The sequence below is a fragment of the Cornus florida genome, unplaced genomic scaffold (assembly GCF_030987335.1).
Source record: "Cornus florida cultivar Cherokee Brave unplaced genomic scaffold, ASM3098733v1 CherokeeBrave_3.0.0_Hap2_Chr01, whole genome shotgun sequence".
NCBI classification, from domain to species: domain Eukaryota; kingdom Viridiplantae; phylum Streptophyta; class Magnoliopsida; order Cornales; family Cornaceae; genus Cornus; species Cornus florida.
In genome coordinates this window covers 115,677,186-115,698,529 of record NW_026775571.1, presented here as the reverse complement: position 1 = coordinate 115,698,529, position 21,344 = coordinate 115,677,186, and the positions used below count along the sequence as shown (strand labels likewise).

Genomic DNA, 21,344 nt, shown 5'->3' with positions numbered 1-21,344 from the left:
ATAATAGCATATATATATATATATATAGATAATTATACTATGGATGAATTGTGTTCAATTGGAAACTAAGTTAAATTAGTATAGATTATTTATTTTTATTGATGATTTAAAATTATTGACACCCCTCACATGATGTTATGTACTTTTAATATTAGTAATAGATATAGATAGATAGATGATTTAAAATTATTGACACCCCTCATATGATGTTACGTGAATTAATAATTATATTGGATTATAAAAGTGAATTTATTTATTTGAACTAAATATTTTAATTAATAACTTATGTTTGTAATTTATTTATTTTTAGTGATAATTTTAAATTATTTACAGCTCTTGTACTTTTAATAATAATAGATATAGATAGATAGATTATTTATTTTTAATGATGATTTAAATTTTTTGACATCTTTGTATTTTTAATATCCTTGTACTTTTAATAATAGTCAATGGGTAGTTAAGACATTTACTATAACAGTTTGAAGGTATTTTCAAAACAGATAAAAAAATGAGAAAATTATATTTTGGTGACCAAAATTAAATATAATTGCTATATAGTGACCTTAAAGTCAAGAAAAGGTGAATAGTGACTAATTTTGAAACTTAATTGATATTAAGTGACCATTTGATAGTTTATTACCTAAATAGCCTTTTTATAATATATTATTATGTAAGTAGACAAATTTACCCTCTACATTAACCTAAATAAACACTTACTTAAATTGACTAATAAAAAGACGACAGATTATTAGAGTGAATCTCTGAAGAGAAGATCAAGATGAGAGAGAACTGATGATAGATATTATACATCATTTTCTTCAAGATTCTAAGAGACATGACGAGAAAATTGTAAATTTTTTTCTTATTCATTATTTTCAATATATAGTTATTATACTTTATGAGTTGATTTGTCTAAGAGATCTTCCTTAAGATATAAGATTGTAATTTTTAGAAAATTTTAATACTACTTAGTTATAGTTCAAGAAATAATGACTATTATTGATTAATTTCATAATTTTACTAACTGTTAAATGGTGTTTCAAAAGTATGATTTGCCACTGTAAATGTTACTGTTAAATGGTGTTTCAAAAGTATGATTTGCCACTGTAAATGTTACTGTTAAATGGTGTTTCAAAAGTATGATTTGCCACTGTAAATGTTATGAGCGTTCATGCTGGAGAGCCTTGAAAAATAAATAAAGGATGGAAAAGAGATAATGTTGATAAAGAAATTTTAATTTTTTAAATTGGTAAATTGTAAACTAAAAAGGAAAATATTAGATGGTTAATAGCCTTGAAAAATAGATAAAGGGTGAAAAAAAGATAATGTTGATAAAGAAACTTTAATTTTTTAAATAGGTAAATTATAAACTAAAAAAGAAAAAAAGAAAATGTTGGATTAGAGAGAGAGAGAGAGTAGGAGGAGGATGAATTTAATGACTTATTATTTATATTGGATGGCAATTTTGTCATCTAAAATTTATTTTAAAAATATTTATTAAACTTTTAAGTATTTTTGACCAAATTATCCTTTAATGGTCACTTAATATCAATTAACTTTCAAGATTGATCACTATTTACTTTTTCTTGACTTTAAATTCATTATATAGCAATTATGTTTACTTTTGGTCACCAAAATATAATTTTTCCTAAAAAAAAAATCTCATAATTAGGACAAATTATAAGAGAGGTCTCTCCCCACCCGCCTGATCCGACTCCAACAAATGATATCAGCATACCTTGGAGGAACGGAAGAGTGCTCGATGACCAGTAGGTAGATGACGTCCTAGTCGGCGACACTTCGGAGCCTCGTAGGCGGCGACCAACTCGGAGGACGACTCGTGGCGGCTATTTCACGATAAACCCTAATTCCTAATTCCTCTCTAAGGCGATTCCCCGTTCGAAGGCTTGAGGTAAAACTATTTTAAACTTACATGAGTGGATTAAAGCTTCGATTAGCAAGGCTAGTATCAAAAAACTTCGTTAACGCATTTCAGTTTTTCTTGAATTTTCTTGGATTTTTCCATTGTCATTGTCCCTTATCTTACTTAATCTGATGCTTATTTATGTTGGAGATTGCTTAAAGTTTGGAGGCCGTAACATACGCATAAGGATATATTTATGCAATATGCTTGTATATACAGGCTCCAGGATTTTGGTGATTTTGGTGATTTTGGGTTCAATTTTATTTTTATTTTTATTTTATGGAACTCTATTTAATGATTAACTATGTCTTTATGGATTTGGTGATGATTTGTGTGAGTTTGAAGGTGCCAGTTTGTTTGTATATGTGCATGTGTGTTATGGGTTGAGGTTTTTCGGATTTGAAGGAATTTTGGGTTCAATTTTTAATTACTTGTGATCCTATTTGGTTCTAATTGATACTTGAATAAGTTTTCAATTCCTTTGGGTGGAGTTTTGATTAAGTTGAATGTATTGTGATTTGCATTGCCTTGTATTTATGTATGCATGTACAAGCGATGGGCTTGCGGGTCTTCTATATTGCATTGATTTTTCCCGTCTTTGATTTCTTATTTTTTTTAAAATTTTTTACCTTTTATTTTTTGGGTAAGACAGCCTATTTGTCATATTAGTTGGGACAAAATTTTTAATTTGAGTATGTTTCACATGTTTGTTGTAATATTTTTATATGTTTTTTTGTGTTTTGGATTATCATTTGTTACTTTTATGGACTTTTTTATCTTCTTTAAAAAGTACCAGTCTATTTTAGTTCATTTCTACTCGATTTATAGGATCTTAGATCCCTGATATGATTTTATAGATCTCCCAATCAATCCAACATAGAATTCGATTGTGACACCTTTTACTTTGTGAGTTCTGAATAAATTTTTTTTGGAGTACTTTATTTTTGAAATAGCTCATAGTTTTATCACTTGAAATATCCTTTATAGTTTGTGTTTTGTTACCATCTCTGTCTCGCTCTGAATGTGTTTGTGGTATCGCTCCCCCCTTCTTGATCCGTTGTTCCAGAGAGGATTTTCTATTTAATTTGCATGTGATGTTGGGATATGTCAAAGAGATGGTCTGGGTTTCAATACTTATTTTTTGTAGTTTATATCTTGTTACTGGTTGTTTCACATATTCTTTGTTCTAGAAATGACTATCTAATCAATTTTTAAGGAATGGAGATGCGTCGCGAAAAAGCAGCTGATTATCTGCAAAAAGTAGGCGATATGGATTTCAAAGGTTGTTGGTATACGATAAAGTCAACTCATGATTCCATGAGAATTGCATTGTCATCTGTCATTGGAGGACTGTTATTGGGATTTAATACAGGTAAAAGCAAGGTTCTGTTACACTTGTATCTTATGTTGGTTCTAGAATTTACCTATTTTGGACATTTTTATTTGGTTCGTTAAGTTGAGAATGATTAGTTTTCATATTAATATCTCTCATTTTTAAAGTGATTTATTGGGTTGGTTTGACATTTTTAGTATTGACTAGATGTCTTGGTTTGAAGAATTATGATTCCATGATGACAGAAAAGTATATACGTCTACACTATGAATATTTGCTGTATCATTTGACATTCATAATTTTTTTTGAGCAAACTGGTGGAAATCTTACACCACAAATATATCTAATAGAGCAGTTATAAGCCAATTTGAGGGTCACTTTATTATATTGAAGTCTATGCAGTATACCCCCACCTAATCTGTATTGGTTATGTGGATTAACTGAGAAAATTTCACTAGGTGCTAAATTTTGTGCAGATAATGCCCGACCTTTTCTCATATCTGAAAAAACATTGTTTGTAAACAAGGTGTCACTCAAGTTGGTATTTGGGGGCTTCCAAAATGAACTCGGGCTAAAAGGAGGGTTTTTAAACCTGACAAGATAAAAGATGATAAGGTTTTCCAAATCTATATCTGTATTGAGATACTGGACTGCCTTGAATACTCTAGTACACATGCTTGTACTTCTTAACTTATTGGTGCATGGCAGTGGTGATAAGCTGTTGCCCGGCAACTGTAACAGTGTAAAACCAAGAAAGAAAAGGATTTCCAACAATAAACAAGCAAAAAAATAGAGATTTAACAAATAGATTCGAAGTTGGAACATAGATAGGTGAGTTCTAGAGCAAAGAGACCCGAGAAAAACTCTAAATCTGATTTTCTGGAATAAAAACTGCATACAAAGTCTCTTAATAGACTATATATACTAGGGTACAGTTCCTAACCCATGATTACTTCAATAACTAATAAATCTTAACCCTCCAAAGTACTTTAAAACTCACATGACAGTCACATGACTATTTAAAAAGACCAGGACTATAACTATCATCTACCAAATAACATAAAACATAAAAATAAAATAAGACACATAAAAAATAAGCAAATAACTAAAACTCCAAAATAAATAGAACCCAAGCCTAGTTGGCTAGTGGACCTGATTAGTCTTGGAGAGCGTCGTAGATGCTCCTGCATCAACTCCTCCCGGTTGGGAAAAACTTAACTTCGGTGAGAAAGCCTCCACAACTTCAACATTTATTTCTGGATTAATTCTTTTTAGCTCTTCTTCAGCAATCCATGTACTGTCACTAGCAGGTTTATCATGTCCGCATTTGAGCTAATTTTCTATAGCACCGTGCATGGCCAAACTTCTTTGACTTTAGTTTATGATAAGTGCCTTTTGGGAATCTGTCTCGCCTCAAATGCACCAAAACCATGTCACCCTCTTCAAAATCTTTGACTTTCCGGTGTTGATTGGCTGTAGTTGCATATGATTTATTACTAGACTTTTTCGCTGCCCTTACTTCTTCGTGCACTTTTTTTATGTGATCTGCAAATACCTCTCCATCATCACTCATGGTAGCGGAACTAGATCAAGAAAATGCTGAGGTTTTAGTCCATAAGCAGCTTCAAAAGGTGTCTTCTTTGTAGATTTATTCATGGAATTATTGTATGCAAATTCAAATTGCGGAATAATTAAATCCCACGCCTTCACATTGCTTCCAACAAGGCATCTCAGCATATTACCCAAACTCCGATTTACTACTTCAGTCTAACCATCTGTTCGAGGATGGCATGTGCTAGAGTATTTTAATTCAGTCCCAAACTTTCTCCATACAATCCTCCAAAAGTGTCCCGTGAACTTGACATCTCTATCAGAAACAATAGAAGTTGGCACGCCATATAGTCTCACCACTTCTTTGAAAAATAAATCAGCTACATGTGTGACATCTGCAGTTCTAGAACATGGAATGAAATGCTCCATTTTGGAGAAACGGTCCACCACAACAAAAATACTATCATGGTCCCTTGCTGTCTTTGGAAGTCCCAACACAAAATCCATGCTAATATGAAACCAAGGAGCTTCTGCCACTAGTAGGGTGTGTATAAACATGTGTTTTGTGAGCTTCCCTTCCCAAACTGACGAACATGACACCTCCGAATCAGCCTATTCACATCCTTGTACATTCTAGGCCAATAATAACAATCAGCCACCATTGCCATTGTCTTATCCCAGCCAAAATGTCCTCCTAACCTATTTCCATGAAGTTCTCTAATAATTTGTTCACATAAAGATCCCTCCGGAATGCACAAGTAGTTTCCTTTAAATAAATACCCATCATGCATTCTAAATGGCAGCATCTTCCAACCTGCAGGGCCTTGAAGGTCAACAACTACAGAGCTGAAATATGGATCTGCACCATACTGATTTTTCAACTCCTCAAACCCAATAACTCGAGTACTCATCACTCTGTTAATAATAGATTCCTCCAACTCAAAGCATCCGCAACTTTATTAGACTCCTCAGTTTTGTACTGAAGACAAAAATTAAAGCAACTCTATTACTCTCTCCAGTTTTGTACTCAAGACAAAAATTGAACTCTTGAAGGTATGAACTCCATTTGACACGTCAAGGATTCAACTTCTTTTGAGAATTCAAGTACCTCAAGGCTTGATGATCTGAATAAACCACAAATTATTTATAGGCTAGGTAGTGCTCCTAATGTTGGATTGCACGAACCAAAGCATAAAATTCCAAATCATAGGTGGAATAACGACATTTATTACCCGAAAACTTCTCACTAAAAAAATTCCACCGGCTTTCCTTCTTGACTCAAAACAGTCCCTATTCCTGCATGCGATGCATCACACTCAATAGTGAATAGCTTCTCAAAATCTGGTAGCGTGAGTACCGGAGCTTCTGTCATCAATCTTTTTATTTGTTCAAAGGCTCTTTGTGCCGATTTTGACCACTCAAAAACATTTGCTTTCAAGCATCCAGTGATTGGACTCAGAATGGTGCTGAAATTGCGAATGAACCTCCTGTAGATTGAAACCAATCCATGGAAACTGCGAACGTCACCAACAGATTGTGGTACTGGCCACTCCATAATAGTTTCAAACCACTGGCTGAAACAATAAAGCCAAGAAACACAACTTTGTCGCACAGAAAAGATTATTTTTTCAAGTTTACATAAAGCTTTTCCTTACAGAGAACCTCCTTGACTTGGTGCAAATGGACTAAATGTTCTTTCCTCGAATGACTATATATTAATATGTCATCAAACTAAATGACCACAAATGAGCCCAAGAAAGGTTTGAGTACCTCGGTCATAACTTGCATAAATGTGCTAGGAGCATTGGATAGTCCGAATGGCATCGCTAACCACTCGTAAAGTCCATTCGGAGTTTTGAAGACTGTCTTACATTCATCACCACTCCTCATACGAATCTGATGATACTTGCTTCTCAAGTCTATTTTGGAGAACACCTTGGCCCCCACTAACATATCAAACATATCCTTTAATCGAGGGATGAGAAACTGGTATTTTACTGTAATTTTGTTGATGGCACGACTGTCCACACACATCCTCCATGATCCATCTTTTTTTGGTGGTAGCAATGCTGGAACAGCGCAAGGACTCTTGCTCTCATGCACAAAACCCTTAACAATCAAGTCTTCCACTTGCCTTTGAATTTCAGCTCGTTGTGTGGGTGGCATCCTATAAGTAGGAAGGTTAGCTGCACCAGGCACCAAATCAATAGCATGTTGAATACTCCTCATTGGTGGCAAAACTTGTGGTAAATCATCACCAGCCTGCTCTTGGAACTCCATTAGTATATGTTGAATTTCAATTGCATACTCATCAAATTTTAAAGGTTGTTCCTCTTGTACTTTCTTAACAACAAGCACATACACAAACTCCCATCTCCTTGCTCTCAAGGTCAAATTAGTGGGCTGTCAAAAACCCATTAACTTTGGCAGCCTTAGGAGTGGCGGTGATTTATTCTTCAAGTGGCTGTAACGTCAATTTTTTCCCGTCTTTATGAAAAGAGTAGGTATTGGCTCTAGGATAATGGGTCATGTCTTTGTCAAACAACCATGGCCTTCCTAATAAGATATGACAGGCATCCATACGAACAACATCACACCAAGCTTCATCATTAACTGTATTACCCATAGTGAATTTAACTAAACACCAGTAAGTGACCGACGCCTCGTTCCCTTTTCGGAACATGCAACCTCGTAGGGATTAGGATGCTTCTCAGTTTGTAACTTGAGTTTGTTTACTGCCTCCTGCAAAATAATGTTCTCACTACTACCTCCATCAAGAATGACGTTACACACCTTTCCACCGCAAAGGACTCGTGTCCGGAATATATTGTGTCTTCTCCAGTCTTCTTCCTCGACTCTGGGTGTTGTCATCACTCGTCTCACCACCAAAGACACTCCTTCTACCGGGAAAAGATCAATAACTTCCTTTCCGTTATACTCATCAAATATTGGTTCATGTAATTTTGTGTCCTCAACTCCTCATCTTCAAACTCTGCTAAGTTCACACTTCGTTGTGGACAAGCGTAAGACGTGTGCCCCTTCTCTCCACAAGTGAAACAACGAACTTGTGAAGTGCTGCCACCCTTTGAATTGTTTACAGCAGCACTGTTTTGTGGTCCGAATCTTACTATTTCCTTCCCCTTTTCACTCCTAGCAGCACCCCCAATGATCCTACCTCCTGTTTGGGCACTTGGGATAGCACCTTGAGGAATTCGAACACCTCCAACAACAGCTGTACTCCTCTGCCAAACAGCAACTGGGCGACCAGAAACAACTCTTCCGCCACCACAACGCAACACTCTTTTTTCGGCCATTAAGGCATATTGTCGAGCATCTTTTAGGTTGAACAAATGGACCATCCCTATCTCATCTCTAATGGACTGATGCAAAGCAGCAAACCAGAGAGATAACGAGATGTCAATTGTTCATTACTCTCGTTTAAACCTACTCAAATCCAGAGATTATTAAACTCAAATTTATATTGTTTAACGGACATGTCTTGTTGCTTCAAACTATGAAATCTTTCATATAACTCCATTGAATAATCAGCAGGCAGAAATTGCTTTTGCAATTTTGATTTCATATGTTCCCATGTGTTGATTTTTTGCTTCCCTTGTCGAGCACGCTGTTCTTCAACTCTCTTCCACCGTTGAAGTGCAGTACTCTTCAACTTAAGCTTTACAAACAACACCTTCCTATCTTCAGCCATAGGCTTCCACTCAAAGTAATTCTCCAAGCTTGCCTCCCAATCTAAATAATCTTTGGCGTGCATCTTTCCATAGAAGTCAGCAACTTCAATTTTAATTCCTCCACCATTCAAATCCAATGCACAAATCAACCACTTTTCCAATCTGCCATGATCCAGATTTTCTCGATTTCTAGCATCATGAAAGGGGTTTTCCTCTTCTTCCTCAAAATATTCATCCTCACGACTACCTTCCGGTATGTCCAAGGGGCCGCGGTTGCCTTCCGGAATCTCCATACGGGCTTCCGCACGTTCCTGTCGTTGAAGAGCTCGCGCCGCTCCTGACAGATCTTCAATCATACACTGCATCTCAGTCATCTTTGTTTGTTGGGCTTGGTTTCCTCTTCCACGACCTCTACCACATCCAACCATGGTGCAGACCTAGGGCTTTTTTTTTGGGGCTCTGATACCAATCTGGTGCAGGGCAGTAGCGATCGGCTGTTGTCCGGCACCTGTAACAGTGTAAAACCACGAAAGAAAATGATTTTCAGCAATAAACAAGCAGAAAAACAGAGATTTAAAAAATAAATTCGAAGTTGGAACGTAGATAGGTGAGTTTTAGGGCAAAAAGACCCGAGAGAAACTCTAAATCTGATTTTCTGGAATAAAAACCTGCATACAAAGTCTTTTAATAGACTATTTATGCTATGGTTACAGGAGCCTTAGCATGACCGTCACATGACTATTTAAAAAGACTAGGACTATAACTATCATCTACCAAATAACATAAAACATAAAAATCAAATAAGACACAGAAAATAAGCAAATAACTAAAACCCCAAATAAATAGAACCCAAGCCTAGTTGGCTAGTGGGCCCGATTAGTTTTGGAGAGCCTCGTAGATGCTCCTGCATCACTTATCTATTTGTTGAAACTAAAATTTTTTATCTCGAATGCATATTGGATTGCCATCTTAAATATGAAAATCTATGTTACCTGGATTGCCATTGAAGCCCATGGTGTTCGTGCTGACATGACACTGACATAGACACTAGACATGTCTCAGACACTCTCTACACTCTACTGGACATGGCTACGAGCGAAGAAGTTTTTGCACAGGACTTTGTTGTGCTCGCCAAATTTGATTGTGTAAAAAAACTCTGTTAAAAAATGGAGATTTTTAGAGGTTGAAGATGTTTGGATTTTCACATGCTGGCTTCCAAGACCTTTTACTGCCCAAAGAGTGGCTTTTAATGCTAATTTCCAACACTTGTCTTGATCAAATTTTTAGATGGGTGAGGTTGCCAGGTTGACATTATTTGAGTTGCCTACCAATTATTTTTCAACTTTTGCAATTAATTATTCATACTGGAACCATTACCTCGAGCCTTGAAGTAAATTATTACCTCGAGACTTTTTTTTTTTTTTTTTTACCTAAATGAAGAAAATTTTATAAACATATGACAATATGGTACAAGAAATAAAGTGAAGGCATCCCCTCACTAGAACCACACAAGGCATCTAAGGAAGTGCAGACAAACCCTGCAACAACCCCAAACTCCTAAGGACATAAAAAATCTTGAAGACAAATGATATCAAAGACATCCAACAATGCATTTCAATAGAATGGAAGGAAGCCTAATTACATCATTATGAAGTCTACCATTCATTTCATTCCATAAGTAATACATAGTAGCCGAAAATAGCATCTTGTGAACCTTATTCCTGCTACACTTAACTCTAAATTGAAGCTCCAAATCAGCTACAAAAGAGCTAACATCAGTCCTTCTTTGAACCCTCCATTGAACATACCAGCCAACCCACACCAAACCTCCCAAGAGTATACACAGTTTACAAACATGTGATCAACATGTTCATCATTCCTGCCACACAAACAACACCTGGAAGCCAAAGAGATACCTCGTCTTTGCAAGTTTGCACCAGTCAGAACGGCATTCTGAATAATCAAAGCACTGAAAACAGACCATCGTGGTCTACCACCATTCTACACCAAGCCAAACCAAGGGACCTCAGGTTTAGAATCCCTACAGGCATCCCAAGCATGTTTAAAAGTAAATGGATTGTGCTTCCATAATATTTGATCCTCACCACCATAAATCCTAAATTGCTGCATGAATTGTTGAACTTCAAATGGGATTCCATCGACCTTCCATTGAGCTTGATCAATAAACCTGCTCAATTCAATCATCTCGTTGGTAGAAACCTGTCGCAAGGTTCTATAACTAAACACCTCTGATAAAAACTGACCCCACACCATGGATCCAATAATGTTTTAATCATAGCACCATTACCAATATGATAAGAACAATGCTCCTTCAGAATATCTCGAACTGCTACAATGCTCTTCCAAATGGTAGAATGAGTTTCCTTAGGTACTACAGACCAGTATGAAGCAGTCTTCAAATTACATTGCTTGAACCATGCTACCCACAACCTGTCTTTAGAAAGAAGGAAATCCCAGTCCAGTGAGCATTTAGCAGCTTTATCAATGTCAATAATCTTCCTCAAGCCAAAACCTCCTTCTGTTTTTGGAGAGGTCACTCTCTTCCAACACAAACTATGCAGCTTCATATTGTTAGCATCATGCCCCCAAGCAAAATTCCTTATCCTTCTTTCAATTAAATTAATAACAGCAGCAGGAATGCAGTATACAGAAGACCAGTAATGTACCATAGGAGTAATCACAGCCCTTAATAACTCAATCCTGCCTGCCATAGAAAGATTCATACCAGCCCATCTAGTAGTTGCAATCATAACCTTATCCATCAAAGGTTTACAGTCCAACCTCTTAAGCCCCCTATCAGAAATAGGAAGACCTAAGTAAGTAAAAGGAAGAGACCCTTGTCTGCATCCCAAAATTCTCAAGACAGTACTCTTCCTCTTCACAGACCTGGTTAAGAAAACTTCTGATTTATCTTTGTTAACTGCCAAACCAGACACCTCTTCAAAGTGCTTCATCATCCTTCTCAATGTAAACACTGAAGCCATATTAGCTCTCACAACCACAAGCAAATCATCAGCAAATAATTGATGAGACACTAAACAATTAGCCTTTCTAGCAGCAGGAGAAACCACCAAGTTACCTTCTCTGCACTCAAACTCAAACATGGATGATAAATATTCTGTAACTAAGGTGAATAACAACGGAGAAAGGGGGCAACCTTGCCTTAACCCTCTTGATGGTTGAAAGAAACCATGGGGACTGCCATTCACAATGATAGAGAACCACACAGTTGATATTGCTGCTTTGACCCAACCAATCCATTTACTTCCAAAATCGTATAACTACAGCAGAGTAATAAAAAATTCCCATTGAATAGAATCATAGGCCTTTCTGAGATCCACCTTCCAAGCTAAGGTAGGAGAAGTCGTCTTTGCTCCAACGCCTCTTAACAATTCTGAAGCAATAATAAGGTTGTCCTGAATTTTCCTACCACTAACAAAGGCATTTTGCTCCTTACCCACCAATTGATCAAGAACCACACTCAATCTGTTAGCTAACAGTTTGGTAATTATCTTGTAAATTACATTGCAAAAGGAAATAGGCCTAAAATCCCCTACTTTATCTGCTTCCTTCACCTTAGGTATCAGAATAATAAAGGTGCTATTAATACCTTTATCCATAACTGAGTGTTGAAAGAAATGAGTCACAACAGAACGAACCTCTTCACCAACAATTCCCCAATATTCCTTGAAGAACCTCACAGTAAAACAATCAGGCCCTGGGGCTGAATCCATACCCATACTAAAAACTGTAGCTTTTATTTCATCCTTTGTTATAGTGCCTTCCAAACTAGCAGCAATATCACCAGTGAGAGATCTTCTTATATAAGCAGCAACAGGGGGGTTAACATGACCTCTAGATGAGGATAAAGAAGTATAATGTTGCAACAACAAGTCTCTAATACCAATCTCATCCTGCACCAAAGTACCGTCTGCCTTCTTAAGCCCTGTAATGTTATTTGTAACCCTGTGAGCCTTAATTTTCTGGTAAAAAATTTTTGTACTTCTGTCAAGATCTTTCTTCCATTTGATTCTAGCCTTCTGTGATACTAGAATCTCTTCAGTAGACATAGCATGTTCATAATTCCTTCTTGCCTCTTCCTCTCGTTGTATACTCTCCACACAAATAGGTGCATTAGATAAGGCTAATTGGCATTCCTCCAGTTTAGTCCTAGCTGCAATAAGATGCTCTTAGACTGAACCAAATTTAGTGTTATTCCAAACTTTGACAGCTTTTTTAACTGCCTTAAGTTTCATAATAACCCTCACAATTGGATCCCCCTTGACCCTCATACTCCAGGCCTCTTCTATCACCTGTTTCACCACTGGTTGAGCATTCCAGACCTTTAAAGACCTAAAAGGTTTAGGACCTGCAGCCACATTGGATGGGATTTTGACACATAAACCCCAGTGATCTGACAGCAGAGAAGATGTGAGATCGATCCTTGATAAAAGGAACGCATTATTCCATTCCTCATTCATCAATCCTCTATCTAATTGAGCATAAATCCTTCTTGCAATTCTTCTCTTGTTACACCAAGTGTAAATGCCATTAGAAATGGGGATATCTGAAAGGGTTAAAGAATCAATTACCTCATTGAATTCTCTAAGTACTCTCCAAGGAACAGATTTCCCCGCAAGCTTCTCCCCATTGCTCCTAATAACATTCCAATCTCCTAAAAGTAACCAAGGACCACATTCTTTTGCAGTGTCCCGTGGCGTATGATTGCTGGAGTTTTATTTTTTGCGTGTTTGGCGTTTTTTGGATAATGCCTAAGCACTCCTCACAATTGATTAAAGCTTGGAGAAGGTGTCCTGTTAAAGAACAAGCTCGTGATTATTGGAGGATTGTTCCACATTGTGTCTGGTGGTGTTTGTGGCGTGAGAGAAATAACAGATCATTTGAAGGAAAAGAATCGTCTTTAGCTAATTTAAAAATTCATATTCTTCGTTCTTTGTTCTATTATGTAAGAGGAAATGCATGCTCCTCCATTGATGATTTCTTTGATCTCTTGGATTCTATTAGTCCTTAGATCTTTTTTCTCCTTGTATTAGGGATGCGTTTCCCTTTTGAACATTTTTCTAATATATTTTTACTTATCAAAAAAAAAAAAAAAAAGTAACCAAGGACCAGATACCACAGAGAGCCATATCAGATAAACAACTCCAAAGGTCCCTCCTTTCTTCCACAATATTTTCCCCATACACACAACTCAACCAGAAATAAATCCCTGTACTTCTAATCCGAAGCTTAAGTAAAATAACTTGAGCCTTAACTTCCACAATCTGCACATCAAACATAAGTGGATTCCACCCACACCAAATCCTACCTCCATACACTGCATCATAGTTATGACACCAAAGCCAGTTAGCCCTTATTCGACTACTAATTCTATCAAACTTGTGACTCTGTACCCTAGTCTCCACCAGGCATACCAAAGATGGAGAGTTCGTACTCAACCAAGAGAGGATTTCCTGTTGCATTCCCCTCCTGTTGAGCCCCCTCACATTCCACATACCAATCATAAAAGGCCTGAGGATGGTGGAGCAGCTCCACCAGCCAGCATACCTCTAGTAATTCTTGAGCTAGCTTCAATTGCCTCCATTTTCCTTTGTTTTTTCCTTTGATTTTTAGTTAGAGGAGTGCTATTTTGCGAAGATCCTTCCACTGTCACTTGTTTACCTTTCCCACTTGAGTCTTGTTGTCCTTCTGTCATAGGAGAATCAATTTGTAAACCAGACATACCCAAAGGTTCCAGCGGTATCTTGTGATGTAAACTTTTTAAAGGAGAGACCTCAAGAGGTTCCAAAATAGAAGAGTCCTCTATGGGTTCCAAATTAGGAACCACAGCAGCAACATCAGTAGTCACCATATTCACCTCTACCTCCCTGTCATCCCCCACACCAGACTCTTCTTGAAATGAAATTAGGGCCCTCTCAGTATTAACCACAGAGTCCACAACTCTCTCCTCATCCAAGGTATGAATTTTCCACAACTGGAAGTGAATCCATATTGGTAACAATAACATTATCTTCTGCAACTTCAGAATTAGACCCCCCAATAATTGTATCTTCTTCCGGCTGAACCAACTTACCCTTCTGCTTCACAATCCATTCAGTGGTTACTTTCTTCTTGGGAATTTGCATTGTGCAATTGGATTCCGAATGATTATATCCATTACATTTCCTACACAATTGAGGTTTCCAATCATATTCAATAAAAATCTCACATTCAGTACCATGAATATCCACATGAACCACCTCTGGAAGTTCATCATGAACATCCACCTCCACCATAACCTTGACAAAACCTCCTTGTTCCCGCGCTAGAGTGACCTCATCAGGACACAATGGTTTTGAGAACTGGGAACAAACCCTCGTAATGGACATCTTCCCTCTGCAGTGCATAGGAAGGTTGAACAATCTAACCGATATAGGAACCGACCCTAAGACCTCCTTCTCTAAATTAACATTCTTATCCCATCGCTTCAGAATCATAGGTCGTCCCTGATACGTGTGTGTGCGTTGAAGAATAGCATGAGCAGCATTCTCGTTATCAAATCGCACCATAAAAAACCCTTTTGGTAAAGATATCAGTTTGAAGGCACCTGCTGTTTTCCAAATCCTCTTAAGAAAATCATTAAAGTGAGGGAAGAACGGACGCTTCCCCACCAAATATCCAACCAGAGAATGTTTCTAGTACTCCACTTTCTCTATAACGTCTTCTTCCATGATCTTGATCACCTTCGCTCCCCGGCAATCAGGTATATATGGAAGCATCTCCATCTTCTTCTGTGAATCATCATCAAAGAAACAACGCCATGAAGGTTTTTGTTGATTTAGTTGCTTGTTATGAGTAATTGGTGCATGAGGTATACCAGCCCCCATTGGCGGTGCAGAGGAGGAAGAACCCTCCCCCATGTTGTCACAACCCACCAGTGCGCTGCCGGTGAACTAATGCCGGAAACGTGTCAAGCAACCCCCAGAACCCACAAACCCTAAATCGCCAAGTTAGAGAGAAAAAGGGCAAAAAGGTCTTAAGATATAGCCCCCCCTTTTTACATTTTTTACCTCGAGCCTTGTAATTAAAGACTTGTGCTTTAATTGGAAAACATGCATGGAAGACATCCATTTATTATATATCCCTTTAACTTCTTGTTTGATTCAATCTCTTTAATTTCTTTTAACAAATAAATATAAACAAATATAATACATCCATTTCTCATTTTAACAATAGAGAGCTTTTGGACTTCTAGTTTTCAATTAATTAATAAAATTAATGATCTAGAATTACAGAAAAAAAAAATGTACATCAAGATATGATCATATGACAAAATCACTAGTCTAACTTTTTTTGTTTCTTTTCCTTTTTTGAGTTAGAATGTTTGGCAATCGAAATCAAATATTTAGTATAATGCAAAAGAAAATAACAGAAGAATGTAATAGTAGATGATTTCATGAAAATTATTCATTTTAATGTCCAAAAGCAAATTGATGCAGTAACCAAGAATAAAAAGGATGCATTAAAATCAATAAACATAATAATTAAACTTGTTCTAATAAAATTGAAATTCAATCGATCCATTCTTGCATTTGTAGTTGTTCCATTTAGAACCTTATTTTCGTGTTTTTTCACACAATTTCTCATGAATTGCTATAGAATTAGGTATGATGAAAGACTTGGATTAGTTAATAATACTGTATATGAATTGTAAATTATGTCAATTAATATTTTGTATATCGTGTCCGTGTACATGTGTCCGATTTTTCCAGACTTTTATTTGTGTTTCCGTGTTCTATAATTTGATAGAAGATGAATCCAACCCTTAGACACACACCCGTATCAGGCACCCGAACTACAACTCTTATAATTATGCTATGTGATTCATATACTTTGACTTCTTACATAAGAAGGATTGAGATATAATGAGAATATCAGATCTAATTTGAATTGAAGGCCATGCATGCGCATTCAACATGACTCAACTTTTCATTTGATCTTTAACTAATGATTAAACAGTCTATTTTTTTATTTTTTTATAAGAGAATCTTAGTCAGAGTATATATGTACAATACAAAAAACCATTATTGTTCTGAATTCTAAATAAATACATATATTTTTTATTTTTTAAACATATGTGAAAAAGTTTAGTGAATGACAAATTCATATTTTCTTATTATTGTTTTATTTTTAAAGAGACTTATCGCTTTAGCCATCTCCTATTGTGTTTTTATCAACATCTAATTTAACTGTCCATACCTCACAGCATACATATTTTTGGATCATTTGATTAACTTGATTAATTTTTATAATTATTATGTGCAGAGGTATAACCTGTTTTAACATTTAACATTTTTCGATCTGTCTTGTATGTTGACCTTTTCATAATAATAGGAAAGTGTGTTTACATGCATGATGTAATTGGCTAGACGTCATACATTTATATTAAAATAACATGTTGATGACTGATGCTTTAAGATTGATTTTAGAAAGTCACACTTCTAACTTTTCGTACATACTGTGAAGTTGGGTTGAAAATTCACCACCTTTGACAAATGAACGATCTTAAGCTTATTTGCTGTTGGTTGGTTGTTTAGTTGATTTGAGCTGAACAAAAGGTGGTTCTTGCTTCAACACAACCTGCTTTCGAAATGGGTTTTTATGTCTTATCACTTTGGGAAAAGGTAAATAAGTAACAAAAACTATATGCTGCCACGTCTGTTTTTCTCTCAAGCTTTCTTGTTTTGAATTATAAAAACATGTGATAACTATAGTACCATATGGGTCATTACTGAATGTTTAAGCGGAAAATAATCACTTGTTTATAAGGTGGTATGTAATAACTCAACTCGGTTAAATTCTGGACATGTTCAGCAATTATACATCTCTGTCAATGCAATTTGAATATCTTTTAGAATGATAAGTTCAACTTAAGATTAGATTAAACATTAAGTGAAGAGACTTCACTTATTACTTAATTTTTTTGGTACATAAAACATTTTAAAAATTCAAACAAGTATAAGTAAGTTCTCAATTCACAGTTACTACTTAATATTCTGCTCTTAAAATATCTAGTCTTTAATTTCCAGTCGAATAAAATCTAAGTCCAGTACTTCAACCATTTGGACAAGGTTCAAGACTCGTTATCTTATTTGGTGAAGGAAAAAAATCCAAGTTTAATGATATTTGATCAGACCCGCTTAGTATTCAAATTTTTAACAATACTGCTTATTGTATTGTAGGTGTTATTTCTAGTGCTTTACCTTATATTAAAAACAACTCTAGACATGTTACTGAGGACCACTGGTTACAGGTTAGCCACTCACTGTTGCTTCTCTAATTAATAGTTGCTTTTATCTCATTATTCATGGCACTGAGTGAATATGTTTCATCATAAGCTAACAATATTCGTTGGTTGACCACAGGCGTTTTTAGTGGGTGCTGCAGCTGCAGGAGCTTTTGTTAGCCTAACAATTGTAGGACGGGTGAATGACAGGCTTGGGCCGAAGACATCACTTCTATTTGCTGATTTCTTGTCCATTATTGGTATAATTGTGTCGGTTTTTGCTATGTCTCCTGTGGCACTAGTCATTGGAAGAATATTTGTGGGGCTGGCAGTTGGAATGACCTTTGTTACCTTACCCCTTTATGTTTCGGAGGCCTTCTCTTCTAGATACTTGGGTGTTCTATTTTGTACCAATTCTTTGCTAATTACTGTGGGACAATTTTTCTCAAACTTCATCAGTCTAGTCTACACAGAGGTGCTTATATTTAATGTTTTAGTATATATTATCTCCCTCTCTGAGGTTGGTGGGGGATCAATTGTGGATAATTCTAAATTTAACTTTTGAATTTTAGAAAGAGAGAAGTGTTTTCTGCTTATAGTTCTTAATCAAATTTGTTGCAGAAAACTCATCCTTGGCGTTGGATGGTTGGATTTGCAATATACCCTACTTTCATCCATCTTTGTTTGTTGCAATCTCTTTATGAATGTCCCAAGTGGTATTACCAAAAGGTTTTGTATTTTCTCATCTACTTCTCATCTTTTTTTTTTTTTTTTTAATCTTTGTAATTTTATGTCTTAACTTTTATCAATAAACTTGGCGAAACCTCTTAAAACTCTTGTACTACCTAAATTTACTTTGCTCGTGATCATACTTGTTTTAAATTTTCTGCTCATGTATTTTTTTCTAGGATATTATTGTATTGGCTCAATAGAAATAAATTTTAATTGTCTGTTTCAAAAGTTATGTTTTGGAGATACTTAGTCTTCTCCCCTCATTTGAGGGGGACAAGTCATCCATGTATTAAGCCTATACGTGCATTGACTACTTTTTTGAGTAAAACTTGGAATTATAATTCAACTGAACGTACCTATCTTAATTTTTATTTCAGCTCACTAATCTCAATTTAAAATAACCTTTTCCAACTACTCAAGGTTGCTACAAAGAAATCTTTTACATCTATTTATCTCTATCAACACCAATATCTTCCATTTTAGTTGTCTTTTCCCTCTAAAATTCTTTTGTTACAACTTTGAATTAAGTTACTCATTGAATGCATTCTCGTCATTTTTCATACCTGTAGAACAATCTTTACTAATTTCCTCTCATTCAATCTGCAATCGGTGCCTCCTATAACTATTAAATACATTCATTTCTTATTCTTTTTGCTTTTGTTGCAACTCTTTGAGTGATCATAGCTTCACATCTTTTTTTTAGGCTTGATCATGACTCGGAATCTGACGATCCTTTCCTTTAATCAGGGTGAAAAATATCTCGCATATATGGTTACTCAACATACATATTATACTTTTGAGGAGGCAAAGGAAGCATTTCTTGTTATGGATTTGTCAATTGATGCCGAAAAAGCTGTTGGAGGATCTTTATTGGAAGGCAACGTTTTCACAAAGATAAGAAAAGCCCCAAGTAATATACTACGAAGGTTGCTCTTTAAACATATAGCTTTGCAGGCAGCGCAGCAGTTAGCTGGTATAAATGTAGTGATTAATTTTGGTCCTACAATAATTCAAATGGCTGGGACTACTTTAACTAGGACAGCTTTAATGCTTTCTTTAGTTCCTTCTGGGCTTAATGTGGTTGCCTCTATCATTAGCATCTCGTTTGTCGATAGATACAGGAGAAAACGAATGATAACTTCTTTATTTGGCACTTTTATCTGCCTTCTTCTGTTATCTGGTGTGCTTCATTCAGCTTCCGTCAAGGCTTCTTGTGGAGTGAAAAATGTAAGTTATCCATTTACTCGTATTTCGTCCTCTTTCGTTAAATTAAAGCATATGATCAATTTATGGTCCTAGTGGGTTTTGATTTTGCTTTTTGTGATTTTGCTTTTTGTGTGTGGGGTCTGAATCTAGTAATTACTTCCTAAAAGGCATTCTCATAAATTTTCCTAAAACCTTGGTAGTGGTCTTCAGTGGTGTTGCTTGGAGTTGATGAAGTGGACGTGATCTTGACACTTGCGTACAAAAACCTGAGATCTTGACACTAGCATGCAAAAACCTGAAAATGGGCACGTGTATATATGAATGATGAAAATAAATTATTGAATAAAAAAAAACGGGGTTTTATTTAGGTCCTACTGGTTTAGAAGTTGGTTAAGTCCATTGGTTGTTTTCTTCAAATGTATTTCTTTTCTTTCTCCTTATAGTAATTTTCTGACTGGCTTGTTATTTGATATGACCGTGGTGAATAAGGTTACTAGGAATGGATGTCCTGCAGCAGACGGCTTATTGGATACGAACTGGTACCTTGTTGGAGATGGGTACCTTATTGGAGATGGTCAATCGGCGGCAATACTATTGGGTGCCTATGTTATATTCTACTCAATTGGACTGGGAACCATCCCTTTGATTCGTAGGTCAAAAATGCGTCCTTTGGAACACAGAGACATCAGGATAGGTGTGACTTCAGCGCTGGATTGGCTATGGAATTTTATATTGAGTTTACTATTCTTATTTTTTGTTGATCTTCTTGGTTCCGCGGGCACATTTATGCTGTTTGCTGGTTTTTCTTTAATTTCACTTGTATTGGTGGTGTGCACCTGAATCTTGAAAATAAACTAGAGAGACGGAACTCAAATACTAAATTTGAGAAAAAGTTCGATTATAGCTCTTTGGGTTCTCAAACTAGTTATGTAGACTCCTTTTCATTATGTAAATGCTACGGGTTGTGTTTGTATGACTTCCCATGATTTATCTGATATGGTATCTTAGTTCTACATTTGTTACTGAATAGTCGAACCAAATGGATTGGGTTCCTTCAAATTAAGGGTAAGGGTAGGGCTTGGCTTGGCGCCACAAAATTTTAAAATTTCCTTATATTAAGTTATACTATAATTATTTCCTAATATTGTTAAACTCTAATAAATATAAAAAAAAATTTATATTAGGCCTCAGAGATTTATATCTTAAAATGACTTAGGTTTTTTTTTTTCGCTCTCTCTCTCTCTCCCCACACGTTTCGATATAACTTCTTTTTTCTCTCCTCATTCATTCGGACTCTTTTCTTGTTTTGTTGAACTCTAATTGATATAAAAATTTAATATTAGCTCTAAAGATTTACATCCCTATATGACTTTTTTTCCTTCCATTTTTGTACTCTCATTCAAGTTTTACAATAAATCATAACTAATATAGAAATTTAATATTAGGCCCAAAATTTTGTATCATGAAATATTTTTTCCCCTCTTTCTTTCTCTCTCATTCACGTTTTTTACACCAGCACTAAAAATATTTTTGGTTAACTTACACCAACAGTAGAATATTAAATATCTATTTAACGTTGTTGTTTGGGAAAATGGAGAAAAC

General features: G+C 35.8%; 1 protein-coding gene across 2 annotated transcripts; it reads left to right on the top strand.

Annotated features, from left to right (window-relative positions):
- Positions 1-1,690: 1,690 nt before the first annotated feature.
- On the top strand, positions 1,691-20,737 carry LOC132315959 (inositol transporter 4-like). 2 transcript variants are annotated; one of them, XM_059814426.1, is made up of 7 exons: positions 1,691-1,912; positions 3,141-3,296; positions 17,761-17,831; positions 17,944-18,279; positions 18,426-18,533; positions 19,284-19,763; positions 20,232-20,737. In XM_059814426.1, the coding sequence occupies exons 2-7, from the start codon at positions 3,143-3,145 to the stop codon at positions 20,580-20,582; spliced, it is 1,500 nt and encodes a 499-aa protein (XP_059670409.1). In that variant the 5' UTR covers positions 1,691-1,912; positions 3,141-3,142; the 3' UTR covers positions 20,583-20,737. The 2 variants fall into 2 exon arrangements, with proteins under 2 accessions (XP_059670409.1, XP_059670417.1); XM_059814434.1 differs by having other exon boundaries at positions 1,898-1,962.
- The last annotated feature ends 607 nt before the right edge of the window (positions 20,738-21,344 follow it).